The sequence below is a fragment of the Anomaloglossus baeobatrachus genome, chromosome 4, assembly GCF_048569485.1.
Source record: "Anomaloglossus baeobatrachus isolate aAnoBae1 chromosome 4, aAnoBae1.hap1, whole genome shotgun sequence".
Classification (NCBI taxonomy): Eukaryota; Metazoa; Chordata; class Amphibia; order Anura; family Aromobatidae; genus Anomaloglossus; species Anomaloglossus baeobatrachus.
In genome coordinates, this window is record NC_134356.1 from 178,172,500 (window position 1) to 178,196,844 (window position 24,345).

General features: G+C 41.7%; 1 protein-coding gene across 2 annotated transcripts in view; it reads right to left on the bottom strand.

The window, feature by feature from the left end:
* ARHGAP26 (Rho GTPase activating protein 26) overlaps positions 1-24,345 on the bottom strand; it is a 577,725-nt gene that overhangs the window by 118,807 nt on the left and 434,573 nt on the right. For both annotated transcript variants that reach the window (XM_075344594.1, XM_075344593.1), the window contains exon 20: positions 23,701-23,860. In XM_075344594.1, the coding sequence (XP_075200709.1) occupies positions 23,701-23,860 (160 nt within the window). The remainder of the gene's footprint in view (positions 1-23,700; positions 23,861-24,345) is intronic.

A 24,345-nucleotide genomic window follows, 5' to 3' on the forward strand; every position in this document is an offset into this window, starting at 1 on the left:
CTGAAGCCAAGTAAGTCAAATAATCAAAACAATCACTTTAGGATCAAATGGTTTCCTGTAAGTGCCACCAGCAGCACATGCTGACCACCTAACCACACTTATTGACTGTAAGAGGACACTGCTGGACAACTGAGTTTTAACAGAACAATCATAGCAGACTGACACATTAAAGGCATTGTCTGGACAGAAAATATTGATGATCTATCCATAAGACAGTAATCAATATGAGTTTGGGGGGGTCCCACACTCAGCAGTCATACCGATGAGCAGAAAATAGCATCAGTGGTTACCAGATGTAAACACTTTGAGCCGACTTTGCGCTGCTCCATTCAATGTGTAGCGGCTGGTTCCGGCTACTGAAATACAGCTCTTTTAAAAAAAAAACAGCACTGAGCAGCTCCATTCCCTCTGATGTTTATTTATACTGGTGGAGTAACGCTATTGAAAGAATCTGGATTTATTATTATCATGTATTTTTGGAATAAGGCACTATTTACATTCGTGACATGCCATTTTTTTACAATGCATGATGGATGGACGTTCAAACTGGATTTATCATATTTTCAGAGGTTTTTTTTCTCTTAAAGAGTTGTGCTGTGAATGAAATACAAAAAAAAAAAATCAAAGAATAAAATAACTCGTCAAATAAATGTAATCTATGCATCCCCATTCTGTGTCGTCCTGATTTATATCAGATTCCTCAATTGACTTCATATTGTACAGTGCTGCAGATATTGTTTTGTCTCAAGATGACAAACTGTGCCCATGCTTTATTCTATTACCACATATGGTTTTAAATTGTGAAACATTACTTTTGGGCTCTTATAACACATGCTACCATACTTTTTGGATTATAAGATGCACTGGACCATAAGACGCACCTAAGTGTTACAGGGGGAAAGTAGGCGGAAAACAATTGAAGCAAAAACCGTGGCCATAACGCACTTAGGTGGGGGGGATCTGCTGCTGAAACGGTTATGTGTGTAATGTACCCAATTCTGTACTAATGTCCCCCATCTGGGCCCCTTTGAGGTATATACTGTATGCTCTCGATCCTGGTATATAGGATACCCATCCTGGTATATATATGTCCTTCATCCTGGTGCACATGTCCCCAATTCTGGTATATATGATGCACATCCTGGTACATATGTCCCCCATCCTGGTATATATGATCCTCATCTTGGTATAGATGATCCCCATCCTGGTATATATGTCCCCTATATAGGTATATATGATCTCATCCTGGTATTTATGGCACCATTTTTTGTATATATGTCCCAAAATCCTGGGCCCATCCTGGTATATATGATCCCCACCCTGGTACATATGTCCTCCATCCTGGTACATATGATCCACCATCCTGGTACATAAGTCCCCCCATCTTGGTATATATGCCTCATTCTGGTGTGTATGTCCCCAATCCTGGGACCATACTGGTATAAATGTCCCCATCCCATATTATGCCAATCCTGGTATAACATTTTGTTTGATAGTGGACACACAATTGCCCCAGCCTCTGCAGCAAGCTGGCAGCTTGGGCGAACACATGTGACTACTATTCAAGCAAATTAATATTCAATGCTTCTCAAGACCATAATCCAGCCCACCTCTCGGAGCCAGCTTCAATGCAGAGAAATAGGCGAGATTATAAGTGTGGGGAGCAGTGAATATTTATTTTCTTTAAAAGTGAGCACACGTTAACCCTAGCCATTGCTGTAGCTTGCTCCTGTGACACTGCTCCATCGCGGCCTCACCCACCAGCCAACAAGGTACATCGGGATTATAAGATGCACCTCCACTTTCCTCCTAGCTTTTCTGGAAAAAAAAGTGCATTTTATAGTCTGAAAAATAGAATTTTTTTATGCTAATTTGTTTGGGTGGTCTACTACTCAGGGAATGTGCACATGCTGTCTTTTTCAGCAAGGCTCTGTTCCTATACCCACCTGAAGTAGCAATCAGTAGGATGCTCAAAAGAACGAGCATAAGCATCTCTATGTAAAATGACTTGCTGTTCATATGTTCATACTTTTAAGCATCTTTTAACCACTTCATACTTCAAAAGAAGCAAAGCTGGTATAAGAAGTGACCTGACCATTCATCAAGGACCTTCCAGTCAGAACACACTATATACTTACAACACAAGTCAATGTCAAAGCTCAAAACCGCATAGCATTTTTACTTAAAAAAAAAAGCTCAGGATTTTTTCATTGTTACGGTAAGGCTGTTACGTCACCATTTTCTGTGACGTAACAGCGACTGCTTAGCTGTCAAACACAGCGACGCAGCAGCGATCATAACGTCGCTACATGTGCTGAGAGCAGGGAGCTGCGCACACTGCTTAGCGCTGGCTCCCTGCTCTCCTAGCTACAGTACACATCGGGTTAATTAACCCGATGTGTACTGCAGCTACATGTGCAGAGAGCAGGGAGCCGCGCACATTGCTTAGCGCTGGCTCCCTGCTCTCCTAGCTACAGTACAGTTAATTAACCCGATGTGTACTGCAGCTATATGTGCAGAGAGCAGGGAGCCGCGCGCACACTGCTTAGCGCTGGCTCCCTGCTCTCCTAGCTACAGTACACATCGGGTTAATTAACCCGATGTGTACTGCGGCTACATGTGCAGAGAGCAGGAGCCGGCAGCACAGGCAGCGTGAGAGCGGCGGAGGCTGGTAAAGAAGGTAAATATCGGGTAACCACTTTGGTTACCCGATGTTTACCCTGGTTACAGCTTACCGCAGCTGCCAGATGCCGGCTCCTGCTCTCTGCTCGCTTCATTTCGTCGCTCTCTCGCTGTCACACACAGCGATCTGTGCGTCACAGCGAGAGAGCAACAATAAAAAAACGAACCAGGGCTGTGTGTAACGAGCAGCGATCTCACAGCAGGGGCCAGATCGCTGCTCAGTGTCAGACACAGCGAGATCGCTAATGAGGTCACTGTTGCGTCACCAAAACCGTGACATAGCAGCGATTTCGGTAGCGATCTCGCTATGTGTGAAGCACCCCTTACTTGAAAAAAAAAAAAAAGAACTGGTAATCACTTGTACAACAACACAAAAATTCTTAAAAAAGCACTAAGAAACCAAAAATAAATGATCAGTGGTAAAAACTATCAAACACTCAGGAAACAACCAATAAGTGCAAGAGTTAATAGTGGATGGTATTTTCTTTGCAGCTGGAGTATAGTTTTATAACAGTTTTTATTTCCTCTGGCTTTTTTATATGTTGGAAACACGTGGATAATTGTCTGTTGCTAAGATTACAGCTTTAATAAAATTTTCCACTAGAATCCTGTTGTCATATGTCTTAAGCTGATTGTCTTCAGGGTTCAATTTGTATAAAGTAAAAAAAAAAATAGCCCTGTAGCTTCTCTGGAAAAAAGTAACAGACTTCCCATTCCATAGCTCATTTATTTTCAGCAATTTTCGTCAAGATTAGAAGGGTGCACTGACAAGTATTTGTAGATCTGGGTCAAGCCTTTTCTGCTGGCCTATGCCAAAACCTTGTGAGAACCACTGCCTTGTACTGCTGCACTTAATTGTCCAGTGCTTCTAGGAAAATCCAGGTAAAATTTAGGGTGGTTATTGTATTTTCATTGTATTTTTTTTTTTAAACAAATGACAATTTCTTTGTGAATTTATTAAAACTTAAATACATTGCAGTCCATCTTATTTGAGGACTGCCCCTGCATTTGTGCCTATATGTATTCATGCTCAACATCTACAATATAAAATACATTACATACATTGTCTCTACTGTACAATGAATAGATGTGGACGTAATGTTTGTTCAATTACGATAGGTATATTGATCATTTTACCATACCTAGAACTAGTAGAGCCCCCTGCTTGTAAAACTTAGACTGCATGGCAGTACTGGGACTTCTGCCAAAGTAAGTGAAAAAAACTTAATTCAGACTTACAAAGCTTAGCCCCTTCACACCCTGACCATTTTCTAGTTTTTCGTTTTCTCCTCCGTTTTATCCAAGAGCCATTTTTTTTTCTGGAATTATGGGCATATGAGGGCTTGTTTTTTCAGGTCGATTTGTACTTTTGAATGGCACCATTCATTTTACCATATAGTGTAGTGTAAAACAGGAGAAAAATTCAAAAGGTGGTGAAATTGCAAAAAAGTGCAATTCCACAGATGTTTTATTGACTATGGTCACTATATGGTAAAACTGACCTTGCAATATAATTCTCCAGGTCAGTACAAGTACGTAGATACCAAACATGTATAGTTTGCTTTTTAAAATGTAAGCGGTGAAATCACAATCTCCTATGAATGCCTGCTTGCAGCCAGCATTCACAGGAAGATTGTACTGACAGATACAGGGGTCATCAGCTGAGCCCTGGCTACCATGACAACCAACGAGATAACAGATAGAAGCCCCTCTGTCAGCATGTGTTAAACCCCGCTGTCAGAGAGTGGCATCAGGATTTAACTGGTGAACAGCCGCACACCTGAAGCAGTTAGAGGCACAAAATGGCTGATTAGATCAGCCGTCATGTGCAGGAAAAGAAGCAGGCTCAGTGGTCGAGCCTGCATCAAAGGAAAGGATGCAACATATGATATACATTTACATCATATGTCGTGGATGGGTTAAAGGGGTTGACCACTTTCAAAAAAATGTTTCCTCTGAACTCCCTAGTAGTATATATATAAAAAAAAAATAAAAATATTTTCTTATAGTCTCTGCCACTTGTTTCCCCCCTCCCCCCCCCCGTGCCTGTTCTCAGCTGCTCATGCCATTTCCTGTACATCTGCAAAACTTCTAATTTCTGTAGCACTTTTGATGTGATGTCAAAACTACAGTTAAACAAGTGAGATCTGGTGTTATGATGGCAGGGTGGTCAGGAAGCTGCATCAAAACCAGGACAGGACCAGTGCAGGAGTACAAACGTCAGGCAGGTGGGTAGTTACCATATTTTTCGGACTATAAGACGCACCGGACTATAAGACGCACCCTGGTTTTAGAGGAGGAAAATAGGAAAATAAAACTTTAAGCAAAAAAATGTGGTCATGACACACTGTTATGGGGCGAGTATCTGCTGCTGACACTGTTATGGGGGTAATGTCCCCAAATTCTCTACTAAGGTACCCCATCCTGGTAATGATCCTCCTGCCTTGTATATGATCCTGCTATAAACCCCCATCCTGCTCATATACCAGCATCCTGCTCATATTCCCTCATCCTATTGATATTTCCCCCATCCATCCTGCTCATATACTCCCATCCTGCTCATATACTCCCATCCTGCTCATATACTCCCATCCTGCTCATATACCCCCATCCTGTTCATATACCCCCCATCCTGTTCATATACCCCCCATCCTGTTCATATACCCCCCATCCTGTTCATATACCCCCCATCCTGTTCATATACCCCCCCATCCATCCTGCTCATATACTCCCATCCTGCTATATGCCCCCATCCTGTTCATATACCCCATCCTGTTCATATACCCCCATCCTGTTCATATACCCCCCCCATCCATCCTGCTCATATACTCCCATCCTGCTCATATACTCCCATTAGCACAGATCAGCTGACCGGCACAGACAGGAAGACATCGCGTGCTGCAGGGGGCGGCTCCACACACGGGGGACGGGTGAGTGTACTGATTCACTGCACCCCGCGCTGATGATGACGCGCGGGGGGCAGTGAATACAGCCACACATGATCACTCCAGGCTGTAATTGCCAGAGGTGATCATGCGGACCGGCTCTTTACTATGCACGCGTCCCAGCTCATCCTCCCGCCCACCTGTCAGTGCCACCTTCAGCGCTGAGAGATGGGCGGGAGGATGAGCGGGCCCACGTGGTCATGGCAGATGCTGGTGCTGCCTGCTCATGCCCCCGATGGCCCGCTCCACCGCAGCACCCTCGTTTCCCGCCTGCAGCCCTATAGTCAGACCATAAGACGCACCCCCAACTTTCCCCCAACATTTGGGGGGAAAAAGTGCATCTTATGGTCCGAAAAATACGGTAGATTACAGACCAAGATCAAACAACAGAAAACTACTAGCAGTACAGATGAACATATACAGTCCGGGTCTAGAAGAACTATAACTGTCCATTTGACACAGGAGTTCAGAAACTGAAGTTAGCCAGCAGCCCCATCCATTGACTGCTAAAAGCTAGCACATTTTGCTATAATTTTTACTGCTGAAGCAGCATTGTGAATAATTTTGAAAACAAAACCTGTCATTTTCAGATTACAGATCCTATACAGGCCATGGTATTTTTATGGCTACAAATTACAAAGAAGGCATGTCCCGTGGTCTAGTCCTAAAGCCATGTGTTACTCCAATCCATCTGGTTCCTCTTATTGCCCACCTAGCTGCAGATGAAGGGGCAGCAGTTGTAATGAAATAAAGCTGACCATTATCAATACTTGTTGATTCTATTCCGGTAAAAAGAATTAGATTACGACATTAGGAAATCAGTTTTATTGAATATGAATACTTTTTTTATTTTTTATCTAAAATGCTTTTAGTCTTTAGAAAAAAATACAGCTATTGCATTTAGATTATTATATAGTTTTATTTGCTATACAAAATTGCATATGAAAATATGTACCGTATATTTGTATAAGTGGTACAAAGGTTTTCTTTTCTCCCCCTATATATCTCATTTCATATAAGCATCAGATTAAAAAATACCAAAATAGAAATGCCCGTTCATTTGTGATCAACTCTTTAGATCTTGTGGCTTAACAAATGACATAGTGTTTGCTTGTGGTTTCTAACCATGGAGACACATACAGTAAGTTGACATAGGAGCTATATAAGAAATGGCTAAAACATTCTAGAAAAATCCAACATGCCATTTAAAGCTCAATATGAAAAGCAAACAAGAAAGCCACATGATAAATCTTGCACTAAACACCTTACAAATCATATCATTCATTTCTAGATTTAATATATGGTAATTCATTCCTAAAGAGAATTTGAAAAATACAAAAAGAGGTCAGATGAAATCGTATCAAGGTATAGGGACATGGAATATTATGGTATAAAGCTTTGCCGATGCTTGTCTGTATATGAGTGATGGCAACCTACTCTATTAGCAGTGTTGCCAACCATCCAGAAATTCCTGGACCGTGCATAAAAACGGAAATTCTTTCCATTCATCCAAAAATAAAAATGATGTGTCCTTTATTTTTTTTGATAGTGGAGAGACTTGTAATGATTAGTATGAATGTGGAAAAAAAATACACAAGGAAACTCTCAATTGGTTTCCGAGAAAGAAAATAAAGCTGCTAGACTGGCCCAGCCAATCACCTGACCTGAATCCACTAGAAAATGTATGGACGGAACTAAAGCTCAGAGTTCATAGAAGTAGCCCACAGAACTTTCAGGATTTGAAGAGTGTTTGTGTGTTAGAATGAGCCAAAATCACACCTAAGCAATGCATGTGACTATTTTCTCCATCCAGGAGGCATCTTGAAACAGACATTTTTGTCTGAAGTATTAAATAAATGGTGTTCAATACTTTTCCCTGTGTCATTTCTAGTTATTACACACAACCTAATTTATGAACAACTCTGGTTTGATTTCTTTGCATGTGTGGATTAGATGGATTGTTACCGACAATATATTTACTTAGAAAATTGGTGCTGTATTCAGTACTTATTTCACCTGCTGTATATGAATGCTATAGAGGACTGTAAAACTGTATGTTCACATGGAGAGTTTGATTTTTTTTATTGCAAACTCAATGCTCTCATGCACATGCTTTAATTCCTTCTGCATTTTTACAGCATTTTTTCACCCAAAGAAAGCAATGAAAAAATGAAAAAAGCCGCAAAAAAACCTTTTTCACTGTGTATATTGAAGAATGGCCATATTTACTGCCAAGAGGACAGATTTTAGCTGCAGAAAAAATAAAAAGGGAAAAAGTTGTTTGTGAACATAGCCTAACTGAGAAGCAGTGTGGCTCTTTAAAAAAAAAAAAAAAAAAAAAATCTAACATTTGCAAACACTCATATCTTACCATGTCATAAAATAGGTGGAAAGGCTATTAACAAAAGGTTAACATTGGCTGCCTGCAATACTAAATGACATGTCTGCCAAATAGCTACATAAATTTTGCACAAACATTCACTTAGTTCCCTCTGCACACAGTAAGCAATATGTTTTACTCTCCTTCCACAGGCATATTAACTTTATGGGTTAAAAGGATATAACATGTCCTTTATATCAATAAAAGCATTACTACCAGCTATTTATCGTGCACTTTTTATAAAATTTTGAACATAAGGAACACATTTGCAACATCTAAAAATAGCCATTTAAATCAACAAAAATTACATTGCGCCAAAATGCAGATATACATTTTTAATGTATTGGAAACATTACAAGACAGAACAGAGTTGATGTTAGTAGGCAGCACCTTATCCAAAGCAAACTTATTGAAATAAGATTTACATATTGCCCACGTTCCCTCCTTGAAGACACCAGTGTAATTGTGAAGTGTAACGTGAATTGTCAAATGTGTTAATGTTCTTGAAGAGTGTGTTGTTTGACAACAGGGTAAGGTGGAGTTAATATTTAGGATTAATCCAGAGTTGGAGCGGCTAGACGGAAGGGACAGTGACTGCTTCCTGTCAGGAGTTCAGATAGAGCCCAGCGTGAAGTAGTGACGGACCAGAGGTCTGACTAGTGAGCAGAGCTGCATGACGTGGGTGTCCCTAGAGTGAGCGGAGACTGAGGATAGCGAGATCCTGAGAAGAAAGCAAGAGAGAAAGTTAACCAAGACTGAGTGAATGGCTGAAGAAGGGTCATAGGAATTGAAGCCTAGCAGTAGAGCCTTGAGTTTACAACTTCGAGAGGTGTGGGGCAAGGATGGATCAGAAAACATGAAAGAGTGACACAAGCGGAGTTCCTTAAGCGTCATGAAGCTAGAAGCTAAATTTGGTCATATTGCATATTAGTTCCTTTGAGAGGAAGAAAGGACTTAGAACCACAAATTGAAGATATGATTTTCACCAACTAGACTGTTCTGTTAAGTTAGGGTGTGGTGACGGAAGCCTGGTGGAGGCAGCACAAAGTAAACTTGGAGAAGTAAAGAGGCTATGTATGAAAATGCTCTCTGTGGTAGAGGAACCATACGAAAAAGTTATGCACCCATTATCCGCTATACATAGTTGACGTCAAGGGGCTATTTAGTAAAACACTGTTTTTAAAGAACTGGTGGTCTCCCTCACCAAGTCATACAACACCTGGTGCTGGTCAGCTGAAGCCATCGGCATCAAGCATTCTGCTAGGGCGTAACACATCAGTAGTATAAGTCTACATGCAAAGCCAGGATCCTTATCTTCATGTAACGTGTAGGGGGTAAGAGACTACTGCCTCGTCCATGGAAACCGCCCCGCACCACTTTACACAAACATCTATCATTATGGACAATACTAAAAAATAACTCACATAAAACTAAGGGGTACTTTGTAGCGATGCCAAGCACGATAGTCCCCACCCCCGTCACAGATGCGATCTCTTGTGATAGCTGCCGTAGCGAACATTATTGCTATGGCAGCTTCACACGCACTTACCTGCCCTGCGACGTCGCTCTGGCCGGCGACCCGCCTCCTTCCTAAGGGGGCGGGTCGTGCGGCGTCACAGCGCCGTCACATGGCAGGCGGCCAATAGAAGCGGAGGGGCGGAGATGATCGGGACGTAAACATCCCACCCACCTCATTCCTTCCTCATTGCAGGCGGGATGCAGGTAAGGAGATGTTCCTCACTCCTGCGGCTTCATACACAGCGATGTGTGCTGCCGCAGGAACGAGAAACAACATCGTACCTGTTGCTGCAGCAAAATTATGTAAATGACCGACACTACACAGATCACCGATTTTCGACGCTTTTGCGATCGTTTATCGGTGCTTCTAGGCTTTACACGTTGCGACGTAGTTAATGGCGCCGGATGTGCGTCACTTTCGATTTGACCCCGACAAGATCGCAGTAGCGATGTTGCAACGTGCAAAGTACCCCTTAGAGACACACAGGACTACATATTGGATGACATAAAATGAAAAACACAGGTTGTAGTAACGTTTCCGTACAGTAACAAAAGTGAGATAAGATATTTCAAGTGTAATAAATGTTGATTTTTTCTATTATTCAGTCACCTAGTGGGTAGTGGTAGACAGACATCTTCAATATAATGCTACCAAGAGTCAGAAGCAGGCAGATGGGAAATACTGCTAACACAGTGTCTATATCTGTACAGAGTGTGTATGTGTGTGCATGTGTCAAATCTATTAAAAGAGTGTGTGTACCCTAGAGACTAATTCCTTATAGCAATATCCATAAGAAATGCTGTCTGCCATCTGCTGTTGAAAGTAGAACATTATATGAGTTTGTTCACATTTTACCAGTGGATAACAGAAGCAGTAAAGTCAGGCAGAGAGGGAGAGAATCACTGCTATAGAATGGAGCAGTCCGGTCCTGATGTGCCCACCCTGCCCTACCCATCAGAGCGTTTATATTTGAGGTGTCATGGGCTCTATATGTGTGTGAATGTGTGCATGCACTAGAATAAATATTCATGTATTTAGGTGCCAGTCTGTATATATTTGCGTGTGCACAGGGTTTATTTACCATCGAAAACCTATAAGTATTTCAATTGAAAATTAACTCACTGCTTATTTCAATACCATTTAGAAGTGATGATAAAGTTGATCCTTTCATTTTTTTACGTCTCAAATAATTTCTACATAATTTTATATTGCCATCTGGCTGGAACCTTTTTTTGTTACTTTACTACTCCCATGCCAACTAACTACTGTATATTTAGGCCACGTTTTCAATTATCAACTTAAGAGAAAAAAAGAAAGTTCAGTTCAGAGCCTGAAATAACTATCTTCAGAGATATAGCAAAATTCACTGCCAGAGATAAAAGCGATACCTTGGCTCATCCCCAGTAGCTTCGCTTTCAAGTAAATTAAATGTATAATTCTAGTAACAAAAGATTCCAATCAAAAATAATATTTATATAGACAGGCACATTCTGATTCACTCGTGGATATTCTCCTGCATCACAGCACTTTATTTACTTACCTTACATGTATAGCCAAATATAACATCTGAGAGAGAATGCTGGTTCATCAGGTAAACCAAGCATAATCATAAAATCCCTGATTAACCTGATGGAAATACTCGAATAAGAAGAAACGCAGGATATTTGAAATCTGCAGCAATAGAACCAATTATTTGCCAACGGTTTAAAGCTAACAAACCTCATTCAAAAAGAAAGAAAAAACTAATTGAAGAGTACAGGAAGAAGCATTTGTGATTGACTTGGCGCCTTTGGTTAACGAGAAAACATTTAAGAGGAAATAAAGGAAACTGCCACCCTACTGTAGTTAACACATCAAAGTATTTAAGCGACATAACACAGACAGTTAAACTGTGTTTTCTGAGACATCCTAAGCTTTGAAGAAAACAATTCTAGACGATTATGCAACAACAGAGTGTTGGTCCATAATTTTAACTGGATAGACTCAGTCCTTGATAAGGGTCAGTGATCCTGTTTCAGATTCATTTTACATTCAGTGGTACATGAGAGTTTGTGAACCCTTCAGAAATTTCCATATATTTGTGGGTATAATTGGGCCTAAGACTACAACAGATTATCACACAAGTCCTAAAAGTAAATAAAAGGTAATCGAATCAAACAAGTAAAAACATTAGAGTTTTATCATCTTTTAAATGAGGAAAATGATTAGTGATGGGCGGACCCAGACTATAAAAAAAGTCTGTATCCGCGCGGGTTCACAAGAACCCGAGCACCAACACTGGAGTACTCCGGGTAACAATCCGGGTCCGGCCACCCGAGAAATAAAAAAAAAAAAAAAATCAAAAGAAAAAAAAAAGAAGAATACAGAAGGTACTTTATACTTACTGGCCTCTGCACGGCTGAAATAATATAATAATAATAATAATAATTATTATTCATTTATATAGCGTTATTAATTCCACAGCGCTTTACATACATTGGCAACACTGTCCCTATTGGGGCTCACAATCTAAATTCCCTATCAGTATGTTTTTGGAGTGTATGAAGAAACCGGAATATCCGGAGGAAACTCACGCAAACACTGGGAGAACATACAAACCCCTTACAGATGTTGTCCTTAGTGGGACTTAACCCCAGCGCTTCAAAGCAACAGTGCTAACCACTGAGCCACCGTGCCGCCCTGTAACTCTGCTTCCAGGCCACTCACTTTACTTCCAGGTCCGCTCACTATCTTCAGGTATATACACTGATTTCCCTGCCCAACAGCAGTCCCAGCATCTCTGATTGGTTGCAGTCAGATTGTGTGACAGCGTGTCTGACTGCAACCAATCAGAGGCACGGTGTCTGCATTTAGATTGATGTAAACAGAAATAAATAAAACAATTGGTGTAGGGTCCATCCATATTATGATACCCAGCACAGATAAAGCATATGGCTACAGGCTGCAGCCCCCAACCGTGTGCTTATTGTGGCTGTGTATCAAAATAAGAAGAGTCGCATGCGGCTTTTTAAAAAAATTGTTTAATTCAATAATTTAAAAAAATGGCATGTGGTCCCCCTCAATTTTGATACCCAGCTAAGATAAAACCAGACAGCTGGGGGCTGATAATCTCAGCTCTAAAAATAGAAACCTGCACCAGCCCAGGATTGTCGCATCTATTAGATGCAACAATTTCGGAACTTTACCCAGCTCATCCAGATTGCCTAGTGTGGTGGCAATCGAGCTAATAAGGAGTTATCAACTCACAGCTGCCACTAAGCCCAAGATTAGTAATGGGAGGCATCTATGAGATCCCCAAATTACTAATTCATAAGTGAAAAGAAACAAACACTGCAAAAAATCCTTTTTTAAAATAAAAATATAAAACAAAAAAACACCCTCTTTCACCAATTTATTAACCCCCAAAACACCCAGGTCCAATATAATCCACACGTGGTCCCACGATGATTCCGGCTCTGCTACATCTGAAGTGACAGTGCATGGCCATAGATCATGACCGCCTGCTGTGAGCTTCAGGCAGAGAATGAGCCGCAGCAATGAACGGTGATGTCACTCAGGTTATTTGTGTTCACAGCTGGAGGTTCCCACAGTCCTCCCCCTGTGATAGCAACTAACCTCACCTAAGATCACTCAGTTAGGTATAAATGGTTACGACCATGAGCAACTAAGCTAAAATGCCCTGAACATGAGGTAAGAGATATGGCTATATCAGGAGAACCTCATGTTCAGGGGATTTTAGCTTAGTTGCTCATGGTCGTAATCCACAAGTATACCCCTTTAATGTTAAATATTTTGCTGCAACAGATGTGCCACCTGGTAGATCGAATCCGAAAATAATTTTAAATGAAAAATAAGTAGTAAAACTGTGCATTTGGGAAGGTAAATGAACAAATGAGGTCTAAATATATGCTGGTTAGAAATGAGCACACACAAAGTGTAAAGTTCAGGGTTCGGACCGAACACCAGGTGTCTGGGGATCAGACTCGAACTTTTAAAAAAGCCTGTGTCAGAGTTTGGTGTTCGGGTACTGTTGGTATGTTAATAAAGTTTGTTGAAAGGCTGCAGCGCAGGCAATCAACAAGCTTTATTGAATGCAGAAGATGACTGTATGCCGTTGTGAACAATAAAGATTACAAAAAAAAAACAAAAAACAAAAAAAAACAAAACGAGGTGGGCAACCCTCAGCTGTCTGCTTTACGTTAGCTGGTTATCAAAAATATAGGGGATCCTGAGCTGTTTCTTTAAAAAATTATTTAAGTAATAACTGTAAAAAACAGCGTGGGCTTCGTCCTATTTTTGATAACCAGCCAGGGGGAAGCAGACAGCTGGGGACAGGTATTATCAGGGTGGGAAGGGCCATGGCTATTTGGACCCTCTCAGGCTAAAAAATAGAAGCCCGCAGCCGCTCCAGAAGTGGTGCATCTAATAGATGTGCCAATGTTGGCCCCTTAACTGATTCTTCCCAATTGCCCTGGTGCGGTGGCAATCAAGTTAATACTTTTGGAGTGGATGTCAGTCGTGAATTGACAGCTGGCATCAAGCCCAGGGGTTAGTAATGGATAGGCATCTATCAGACACCCCTATTAGTCACCCGACAAGTATAGAGTTAAATAAGACACAGACACAGGAAAAACGTTTATTTGAATGAATAAAGACTCCTCCAAATGCCCTCATTCACCAATTTAGTACTTCAAAATAAATTCTGGACACCTCCATACAATGTAAAGTGGTAAGTGTACAGATTTTATAACCATGTAAACCTGGTGTGCCTTCTAAATAACTCAACAGCCATTAATGTCTAAACCGCTAGCAATAAAAGGGAGTACAGCCCTAAGTGAAAATTGACAAATTGTGCCCAAAGTGTGGCCACTATTTTTTCTAGCACTGACTTAACTCTATTGGGCATGGAGTTCACTAGAGCTTCACAGGTTGCCACTCAATCACGACATCATGGAGCTGGTGGATGTTAGAGACCTTGTGCTCCTTCACATTCTGTTTGAGGAAGCAAGTTTAGGTCTGAGACATGCTTGGTCAGTGCAGCACCTTTACTTTCAGTTCCTGTAGCAAAACAGTGGTCATCTGGGAAGGGAAGGGATCATGCTCTCATTCAGTATGTCACAGTACATGTTGGCGGTCATGGCACCAACAGCTGGCATCACCAATTCATGACACTCCCACCAACATGCTTTACTGTAGACATGACACACGCTTTGTACTCCTTGTCTAGTTGCTGCCACGCATGTTTGACATCATCTAAAAAAAATAAATTTATCTTGGTCTCATCAGAACACAGGCCATGGTTCCAGTAATCCATGTACTTAGTCTGTTTGTATTCAGCAAACTGGTTGCAGGCTTTCTTGTGTATCATCTTTAGAACGCAGTAATGCAGACCAGTTTGATGCAGTGTGTGGTGTATGGTCTGAGCACTGAAAGGCTGACTCCCCTCAACCCTTTAAGCTCTCCAGTAATGCTGGCAGCGCTCATACGTCTACTCTGAAAAGACAACCTCTGGATATGACACTGATCAGGTGCACTCAACTTCTTTGGTTGACTATGGTGAGGTCTGTTCCGAGTGGAACCTACTTTGTTAAACCACTGAATGGTCTTGGCCACCGTGCTGCAGCTCCTTTTCAGGGTGTTGGCAACCTTCTTGTAGTTTAGGTCATCTTTATGTGGAGTAACAATTCTTTTTATCAGATCCTCAGAGAATTATTTGCCATGAGGTGCCATATCGAACTTCGAGTGACCAGCATGAGAGTGTGTGAGCAAGAACACCAAACTTAACACACCTGCTCCCCATTCGCACCAGAGACCTTGTAACACTAATAAGTCACATGACACCAGGGAGAAAAATGGCTAATTGGGCCCAATTTGGAAATTTTAACGTAGTGTTCTACTCAGCAGTTTTGACATAAATACCTTTGTATTGTTATTTAGCGGGCACACCAAATTTACACAAGCTGTACACTGAGAAATTTACAATATATCAAAATGTCAGATCTTCAGTGTTGTCCCATGAAAATATATAATAAATATTTACAAAAAGGTGAGGGGAGTACTGACTTTTGAGATATACTGTATATGTAGTCACTTGACAACAGCAGTGTCTTCCTGCTTTTCTGAAAGGTCATGGTTACCACTCGAACTGGCAAGCAGAATGGAGTCCTAACATGTGTATGTTGCACAGTGTAAGAATTTTGCATGATACAATCCCTGAGAAAATGTAGCGGTGTCCCAGAAAACCTCTCTAAATTGAAATCTGTACATGGGAATGCAATCATTAGACACCTGTCTAATGATTCAATAAAGGCAAGAAGGACAGGGCACTACTCAGTATATAGAGTGCATATGTTTCAGTCCATGTTCATACTTCGCGTTTTACCGCTGGTTATTTGCAGCAATCTGATGGCAACAGAGCCACTAGAAAAAGTTCTCCACAGCTACGGGGTGCAAATTCAAAAGCACAACAAAATCCACAGTAGATAAAGACAGAAAAAACGAATAGCACTCACCGATAGTTGCTGTGAAAAATGTGGATATTTTATTCACATGTGCAGGTTAACATACTGTGAGCCAAGGTCTGACCAGTCGAAGCACCAGTATAGGGTGCGAAACGGCCATCGTCTGACGTGCTGTTCCGTCTCACAGCATGTTAACCTGCACATGTGAATAAAATATTCACATTTTTCACAGCAACTATCGGTGAGTGCTAATTGTTTTTTCTGTCTTCCCTATTAATTCTCCATTGAAGGGACATAACTGGGCATTCTGTGAAAAAGCAGACAAAGGGCAGGACAGAAAAGCAGGGCAGATTTTCCTATATTATTATATTGCCTTAAAAATCTACCCTCAGGCTTCCTAAACATGGATATGAAAAAATACATGAATAATAAAAAAAGAAGGTATATCATGCACCAATACGCAGCAAAGGGTGTTAAACTGAGCGTATACCCTGATGAATGTACAAACCCTCAACAGACCCCAACTGTGCAAAGGGAATTAATTTACAGTATTAGCAAATTATATCTGTATGGACCCAGGCATAAGTCAATAAAAGTTTTCTAAAAATATCCCTATGGTCACAGAGCAAACTGAAAAAAAAATAAGAATATAAAAGGAAACACTGCAACCCACACATATTAGGTATTTGAAACCTAAAGCATGCTAGTATTAACTAATAAATGAATCAAACTCATATAAAAAGTATCACTAATGATGGTCACGTACACAAGGAGCATGCTGGAGTGTTATATTGAAATGCATAAAAAATGGCATGATGGCTGAAAAAAGCCATAATAGCTAAATACTCATTTTTAACACATTTGTGGATGACAAACATTGCATAAGTCTTTTTCAGTATTTTTGAAAGAACCGAAGATAATGGTTATGTATATGAACATTGCACATCTTGAAAAAATCTACTAATATCTGCTTTTAAGTGAGCTTTGTACATAACTGCAGGGTTATGTTGTAGAGAGACTACCTTTAATCGACAGCAGATCGCACTGTGTTCTATGGGGTGGGCCATAAACCTGGATACACCCTGATAAAATGGAAGTGATTGCTGACATCACTTTACCATTTGTTCATATTAGTACATGGGAGGGGCAAAACATTTGAGGGCGGGTGACTCCCATCTGCAAAGCCGCCATTTTGAATTCAACTTTACTATTTTCATTGGGAAAGGGGTCATGCGACACATCAAACACAGAGAATTGCCAAAGAAAAACAATGGTGTGCTCATTTGTAACGTAGCTTTATTCATTATCGAGTTATTGACACGTTTGTGACATGGAGGATGTGCTCAAAGTGCTGCCCATTGTGTTGAACTGTCAACGCAATTCTCTTCTCCCACTCTTGACACACCGAGAGCAATACCGTAGAATAAATGCTACCACAGGCCTCCTGTATCCGTTGTTTCAGGTGCCCCACATCCTGGATCTCCAGTGTTGCTCTCGATGTATTAAGAGTGGGAGAAAAGAATTGCGTTGACAATTCAACAAAATGGGCAGCACTTTGATGACATCCTTTAGTGGTTTACGGTCATTGCTCCAGGTTACAAACGTGACAATAACTCAATAATGAATAAAGCTACGTTAAAAAAAAAAAAAAAAAAAAAAAAAAGTACACCATTGTTTTTCTTGTGCAATTCTCTATGTGTTTGATGTGTCCCATGACCACCTTCCCATTGAAAAAAGTAAAGTTGAATTCAAAATGGCAGCTTTGCAGATGGCCACCATGGGCGTCACCCGGCCTCAAATATTTTGCCCATAATATGTACTATTATGCACAAAAGGTAAGGTGATATCAGTAACCACTTGCATTTTATCAGGGTGTATCCATATTTATGGCCCACCCTGTATATTATATTGTATGACCTCTCTTTTTGGTTTGTACGTCCTACATTGGGTTTGGGTATATGGAACAGCTCTGGATCTGATAACACTACAAACAGATAAGGCTATGTGCACACAGTGCGTTTTTCGCAGCGTTTTTGCGCGTTTTTCGGGTGCGTTTTTGGCCTCAAAACTGCAGGACTTTGCTTCCCCAGCAAAGTCTATGAGTTTTCATTTTTGCTGTCCGCACACATCTGTTTTTTTTACCTGCGTTTTTGAGTTAAAAAAAAAAAATGGACATGTCAGTTCTTTCCTGCGTTTTTCTGCGTTTTCCGCCCATGCAATGCATTTGAAAAACGCAGCAAAACGCAGAGATCAAAAACGCAGCAAAACGCAGCCAAAAACGCACCAAATCGCGGCAAAAACGCATGCGTTTTTTGATGCGTTTTTTCATCGCAGGTGCGTTTTTAGCGGCCAAAAACGCAGCGTCAAAAAGACGCAATGTGCGAACCTAACCTTATACAGTTGGCAGAAGCCTCTAACAGCACAGACTGAAGCTATCTCCTTTGCTTTTAAACCATTTAGGTGCTAAGATTAATCTCTTATCTTATAGCAGCATTTAATTGGTTGTGACTTGAATGCAAGGAACCACAGGTATCTCATACATCACCAAGGAAGTCAATGTCCTTCTAAAGACCACAATTGCCAAATCTTTCTGTTCCTATGAAGTGCAGCCTGTGGCTAAAGCCCCTGACACACATAGCGAGATCACTAGTGAGATCGCTGAAACGTCACAGGTTTTGTGACGTATCAGCGACCTCGCCAGCGATATCGCTGTGTGTGACAAGCAGCAGCGAGCGGGCCCCTGCTGCGAGGTCGCTGATCATGACAAAACGATCAGGACCTTTTTTGCTAGTTGGTCCCCCGCTGTGCAGCACGCATCCGTGTATTTGATGGCGGGAGACCAATGAGCATCGGTTCTGAGTCTGCAGGGAGCCGTCGTTACACGGGTCACTGGTGGCTGGTCGCTGTGGAGATCTGTCTGATTGACAGCAAAACAGCGACCATGTAGTGACGTACCAGCGATCCCTGCCAGGTCAGATCGCTGGTGGGATCGCTGGTACGTCGCTATGTGTAACGGGACCCTAAGCTTCATAAGAGATAGTTAATTCCACTACACAGTGCAATGATAAAGGTATTCCAGCATATTTATTTAATGCAAAGACAAGTAAGGAATAAAAAATATCTAAAAAACAGACATAGCTGTGAATCACACAATGACTAACATGAAATGAGAAACCACCCCACCTGGAGAAACATCTCCAAGGTAAAATACAGAGAATTCAACACACAAAATGAAACTTGCTGTCAAATGCCAATCAATAAAGACAAAGATCTATCATGGAAATAGACCTAAAAAGGAGTAAATAATGAAAAACCCAACCGTAGTCACAATGGCATAAACCACAAAAGTGGAGGAGTTACAGTAAAGATTGTATTTCATTGTATTTCATTAGAAATACTAGTAGAGAGAAAATGGCAGGCAATCCTGCCCCCATGCATATCACAAATACTAGCTGGCTTTTTCAAGGGGTCATTGACTTATATGACTGTTAAATGGAAGGCTTATAATAATAATAATAATCATTTTTATTTCTATAGCGCCAACATATTCCGCAGCGCTTTACAATTCAGAGGGGACATGTAAAGACAATATGAGACAATACAAATAACACAATTCAGATACCAAGAGGAGTTAGGCTATGTGCGCACGTTGCGTAAATACATGCAGTTACGCTGCGCTTTGTAGCGCAGCGTACCTGCATGCGTCCTGCGTCCCCTGCACAGTCTATGGAGGTCGTGCAGGGGCCGTGCGCACGTGGCGTCTTAGAGCGCAGCGCTTCGGCTGCTGCCCGAAGCGCTGCGTTCTAGTGACATGTCACTTCTTCCGTGCGCTTTGCCGGCAGCTCCTGCTCTGTCTATGGCAGGAGCTGCAGGCAGAGCGCATGGAATCGGCTTTTTTTTTTCTCTACGGACATTTTCTGCAGCGATTTGAAGCGCACGTGTGCTCTTCAGATCGCTGCAGAAATTTCTGCAGGGCTAGTATGCAACGTGCGCACATAGCCTTAGGGCCCAGCTCGTAAGCTTACAGTCTATGAGGAAATAGGGGAGGCACAAAAGAAGAATGGGGGGGAGAAAATCTTGTCATATATGGTCCAGCCATCGATTTAATAGGGGGTTCAAAACCAGCTGCATGGACCAATCGCCAGCCAGAATTTATACAGGTACAGAGTGTAAAAAAGTACATAAAGATGAAGGAACCAGAAGATACAGGGGACAAGAATTGGAAGTAAATTTGATGAAGGGCAGAAAGGGACTAGATTAGATCAGGGCGGTGAGATGATAGGCTACTCTAAAGAAATGCGTTTTTAGGGCCCGCTTAAAGGTGTGGATGTTGGGAATTAATCGGATTGTTCTTGGTAGTGTGTTCCAGAGCATTGGCGCAGCTCGTGACAAATCTTGAAGACAGGAGTGGGAGGTTCGAGTTGTTGAGAATGTCAGTCTTAAGGCTGCTTTACACGAGTCAATCTATTGTGCGATGCATCGTTGGGGTCACGGTTTTCGTGACACACTTCCGCCGTTCGTAACGACATCTTTGCATATGTCACCTCTGTGCGATTCCAAACGATCAACAATTGTTATAAAATCGGCCATCGTGTACTCGTCGCTCATTTCCATAATATCGTTTATTTTTGGCTTTCAGAACGACACATTGATAAGTTCATCGTCCTTCTTCATCGTTTTTTTGAAACGTCATCAGCGTCCTGGGCGTAGTTGCAATTTTAAATAGACACGCCTAATATGTTGTGATTGGTTGTCGCTGATGCGTATTGATTTGCTAATCATGAAATAAAAGCCACAGCTAGTGTTCTGAATTTCGTCCATTCTGGGTAGCCTTGGCGCAGTGTGTATAATCGTACAGTGTTACTTATTTCTTTTTTTCAGGATTCCTCCGCTTGTGTCCTTTTGCAACCGTATTTGTGGTAAGTTTTTTTTTTTATTTTTTTTTTATGTAAAACAACATAAAATGTCAATATCAATTGAATAAATAAAAGGTAAAACCCTTTGCTTAAAAAATTAACAAAAATAAGGAAAACATTTTTCCTAAACAAAATATTATTTGAACAATTTTAAAACCTAACATTAAAAAAACAAACCCAAAAAACCCCCCAAAAAACCTTTGATGCAAGACAAACAAAATTCTCAAAGAGAAGGATGCCAGGAAAAAATGTTCGCAGATACAAGGGAAAAACGAGACAACAAGGACAGACGCACAAGAGACGATTTATATTAAAGCCAACCAATCAGCCAAAGAATAAAGACAGGAGTGTGCTGGAAAACAAGGTTCTGGGCGTGATAGATTATAGACAACGTCACAGAGGGGTGTATAGTTTACATAAAAACGCCCCTACAAAAGACAGATTGACTAAAACAAAACATGTGTGAAGCCTTTGGCACGACCGCCATGGACAATCAATAGATCGCTGATCGCTATTGGGTCGTTGATCAAAACAAAACGTGTGATGCATAGACAACAACCTATGTGCGATCAAAAAAAAAAAAAAAAGACATGGGCGTGACGTATTGGATTAAAAAAAAAAAAAAAAAAAAAAAATCACACGATCGGTCGTCTCGTGTAAAGCAGGCTTTAGGTCGTTAGCAGAGCGGAGGGCACGGGTGGGGTGATAGACAGAGATAAGGGAGGAGATGTAGGGTGGTACAGAACCGTGGAGAGCTTTGTGAGTGAGAGTGATAACTATGTTGGATTCTGTAGCGGATAGGCAACCAGTGCAATGACTGGCACATAGCATAGGCGTCAGTGAAGTGGTTGGAAAGGAAAATGATCCTGGCTGCAGCATTCAGAAAGGATTGGAGAGGGGAGCGTTTAGTAACATGGAAACCAATTAGTAAAGAATTACAATAATCCAGGCAAGAATGAATGAGAGCGACAGTAAGAGTTTTTGCAGAGTCAGCGGTAAGAAAAGGTTGAATTCTAGAGATGTTTTTGAGGTGGAATTAACATGAATGAGCGAGTGAACGAATATGGGGAGTGAAGGAGAGATCGAAGTCAAATATAAGCCCAAGACAGCGGGCGTGCTGCCGGGGCGTAATGATAGATCCACACACAGAAATGGTAATATTGGGTTTCGAAAGCTTGGGGGAGGGAGGAAACATGAGGAGTTCAGTTTTGACAGGTTCAGTTTTAGATAGAGGGAGGACATCATATTGGAGACAGCGGAGACACAATCGGTAGTATTTTGTAATAATGCAGGGGTGATGTTAGGAGAAGATGCGTACAGTTGGGTATCATCAGCATAGAGATGGTGCTGGAAACCAAATTTGCTGACCATTTGTCCAATAGTGGCAGTGTATATAGAGAAAAGGAGGGGCCTAGGACTGAACCCTGAGGAACCCCGACCGTAAGGGGAAGAGCGCACCTGGAGCACTACTGGAGAAAGCCTTTTGCACAGTTTGCCAGGGCTGCTGCCATCGGCGCCGAGTTGCTCTGCATATAGCAGGAGCAGCTTCACCTAGGGCGCTCTTCAGGGTTTCCTTATAATGTTTTACAGCAGAGTCAGGACATGAGAGGGAAGATATTTCGGTAAATGATGATGCCTTCAATTTCTTCAGAAATTTCTGGGTGTTATTGGCGTGTATATTCCTATATGGGAGGTAAGTGGGGGTGTCCTGAGTTGGTTGACAAAGAATGAAAGAAGGTTATGGTCAGAGAGTGGGAGGGGGGAGTTAGTAGCAGAGGCGGGAGAAGACCAGGTCCAGCGTATTCCCGCCTTCATGAGTAGGAGAGTTAGTTAGTTGTGAAAGGCCAAGAGAGGAGGTAAGAGATAAAAGAGGAGCGGCAGCTGGGGAGAGGGGATCATCAATAGGGATGTTAAAGTCCCCCATGACAAGAGTGGGGAGGTCATAGGCTAGGAAATGTGGAAGCCAGGTGGCAAAATGATCCAAGAACTGACTGGTTGGGCCTAGAGGGTGATACACAGCTACTACTTGCAGGGAGAAGGGTCTGTAAAGCCTGACAGTGTGGACCCCAAAAGAAGGGAAGATAAGTGAGGGGACAGGAGGGATGACCTGAAAAGTGCAGTTTGGAGACAGCAGCAGACCAACACCTCCACCTGATCTGTTTTCAAGTCTAGGGGTGTGAGAAAATTGTAGGCCACCATATGAGAGAGCAGCAGCAGCAGCGGTAGTGTCTGACTGCTGAATCCAGGTCTCGGTAAGAGCCAGGAGGTTAAGGGAATTGGAAAGGAAGAAGTCATGAATGAAGGAGAGCTTGTTACACACTGTGCGTGGATTCCAAAGGGCACAATTAACGGAGACGGAAGGCATGCAAGGAATATTAATGAGATTTAGGGGTTTTCTGAGTATGCCAGGGAAGGAATTGAACTTACGATTATAAGAAGGGCCAGGATAAGTGCTGTGCACTTATTAAAATAAGCACTTGTTTAAAATCTGCAAAAATGCCCCCTGCACAAATGCTTCTCCTTAGCTAGGTTTACTTATATAGGAAAGCTTTATCTGTACTGGTTTTCCACCTATCTGTTCACCCACCTAATTATTTTTTATTTTAAGTTGACATAAGCAATGGTCTCAAGTTAAAATATTTTCAGTTTACAATGGCCGCTCCAGATCAATATTACTATTGCAGACTTGAGGCAACAGCTTTCAGCTTTAGAAAATGATCATCTCATCACAAGCCAAAAATGAGAAGATGAGGACTGCTGTGCCAGACTGATTGGCTAAGCATGTCCTAGCACTTACAGAGAATTTGGCCTGCTAACTTTGATGACTTCCAGGTCAGGATCACTGGAGTTGAGATTATTCATGTTGGTGCGCTGAACACAGCTGGAGTTCACAGAGCTATTTGCGTTAGATGAACTGACCGACTCTGCACTCGAATTGACACTGTTCCTCTTCTCTTCTGAAAGGAAATCAAACACGTATCAAAAAATGTATCTGAGAAAAGGAGATTAGTTAAGAAAATTCATGCAACATTGAAATTCAATAAAAGGTAACCTGTCTGCTATCCTAGGCCCCTCAAATTGTCACCATGTGTTCATAGACCCCTTTTTATCAGGGGTCGGGAACCTTTTTGGCTGAGAGAGCCATAAACGCCACATATTTTAAAATGTAATTTCGTGAGTGCCATACAATATGTTTAAAACACTTTTAAAAGTACAATAAGTGTCTGAATTCTTTTTAATAACGTTGTCATGCTGTTGCTAACCAATGATGAATAAAGTGCTTCTTGCCATTAATGTGCCTCTTATATTAACTCACCAGGGGAGAGCGGCGGTGGTGCAGCGGATCAGAAGGTCCCAGGAGGCAGGGTAGGTGATGCTGCGGGCACGAAGGAGGGGGTGTCGCGGCTCAAGAGGATCAGTGTGTGGAGGGTCGGCAATACTG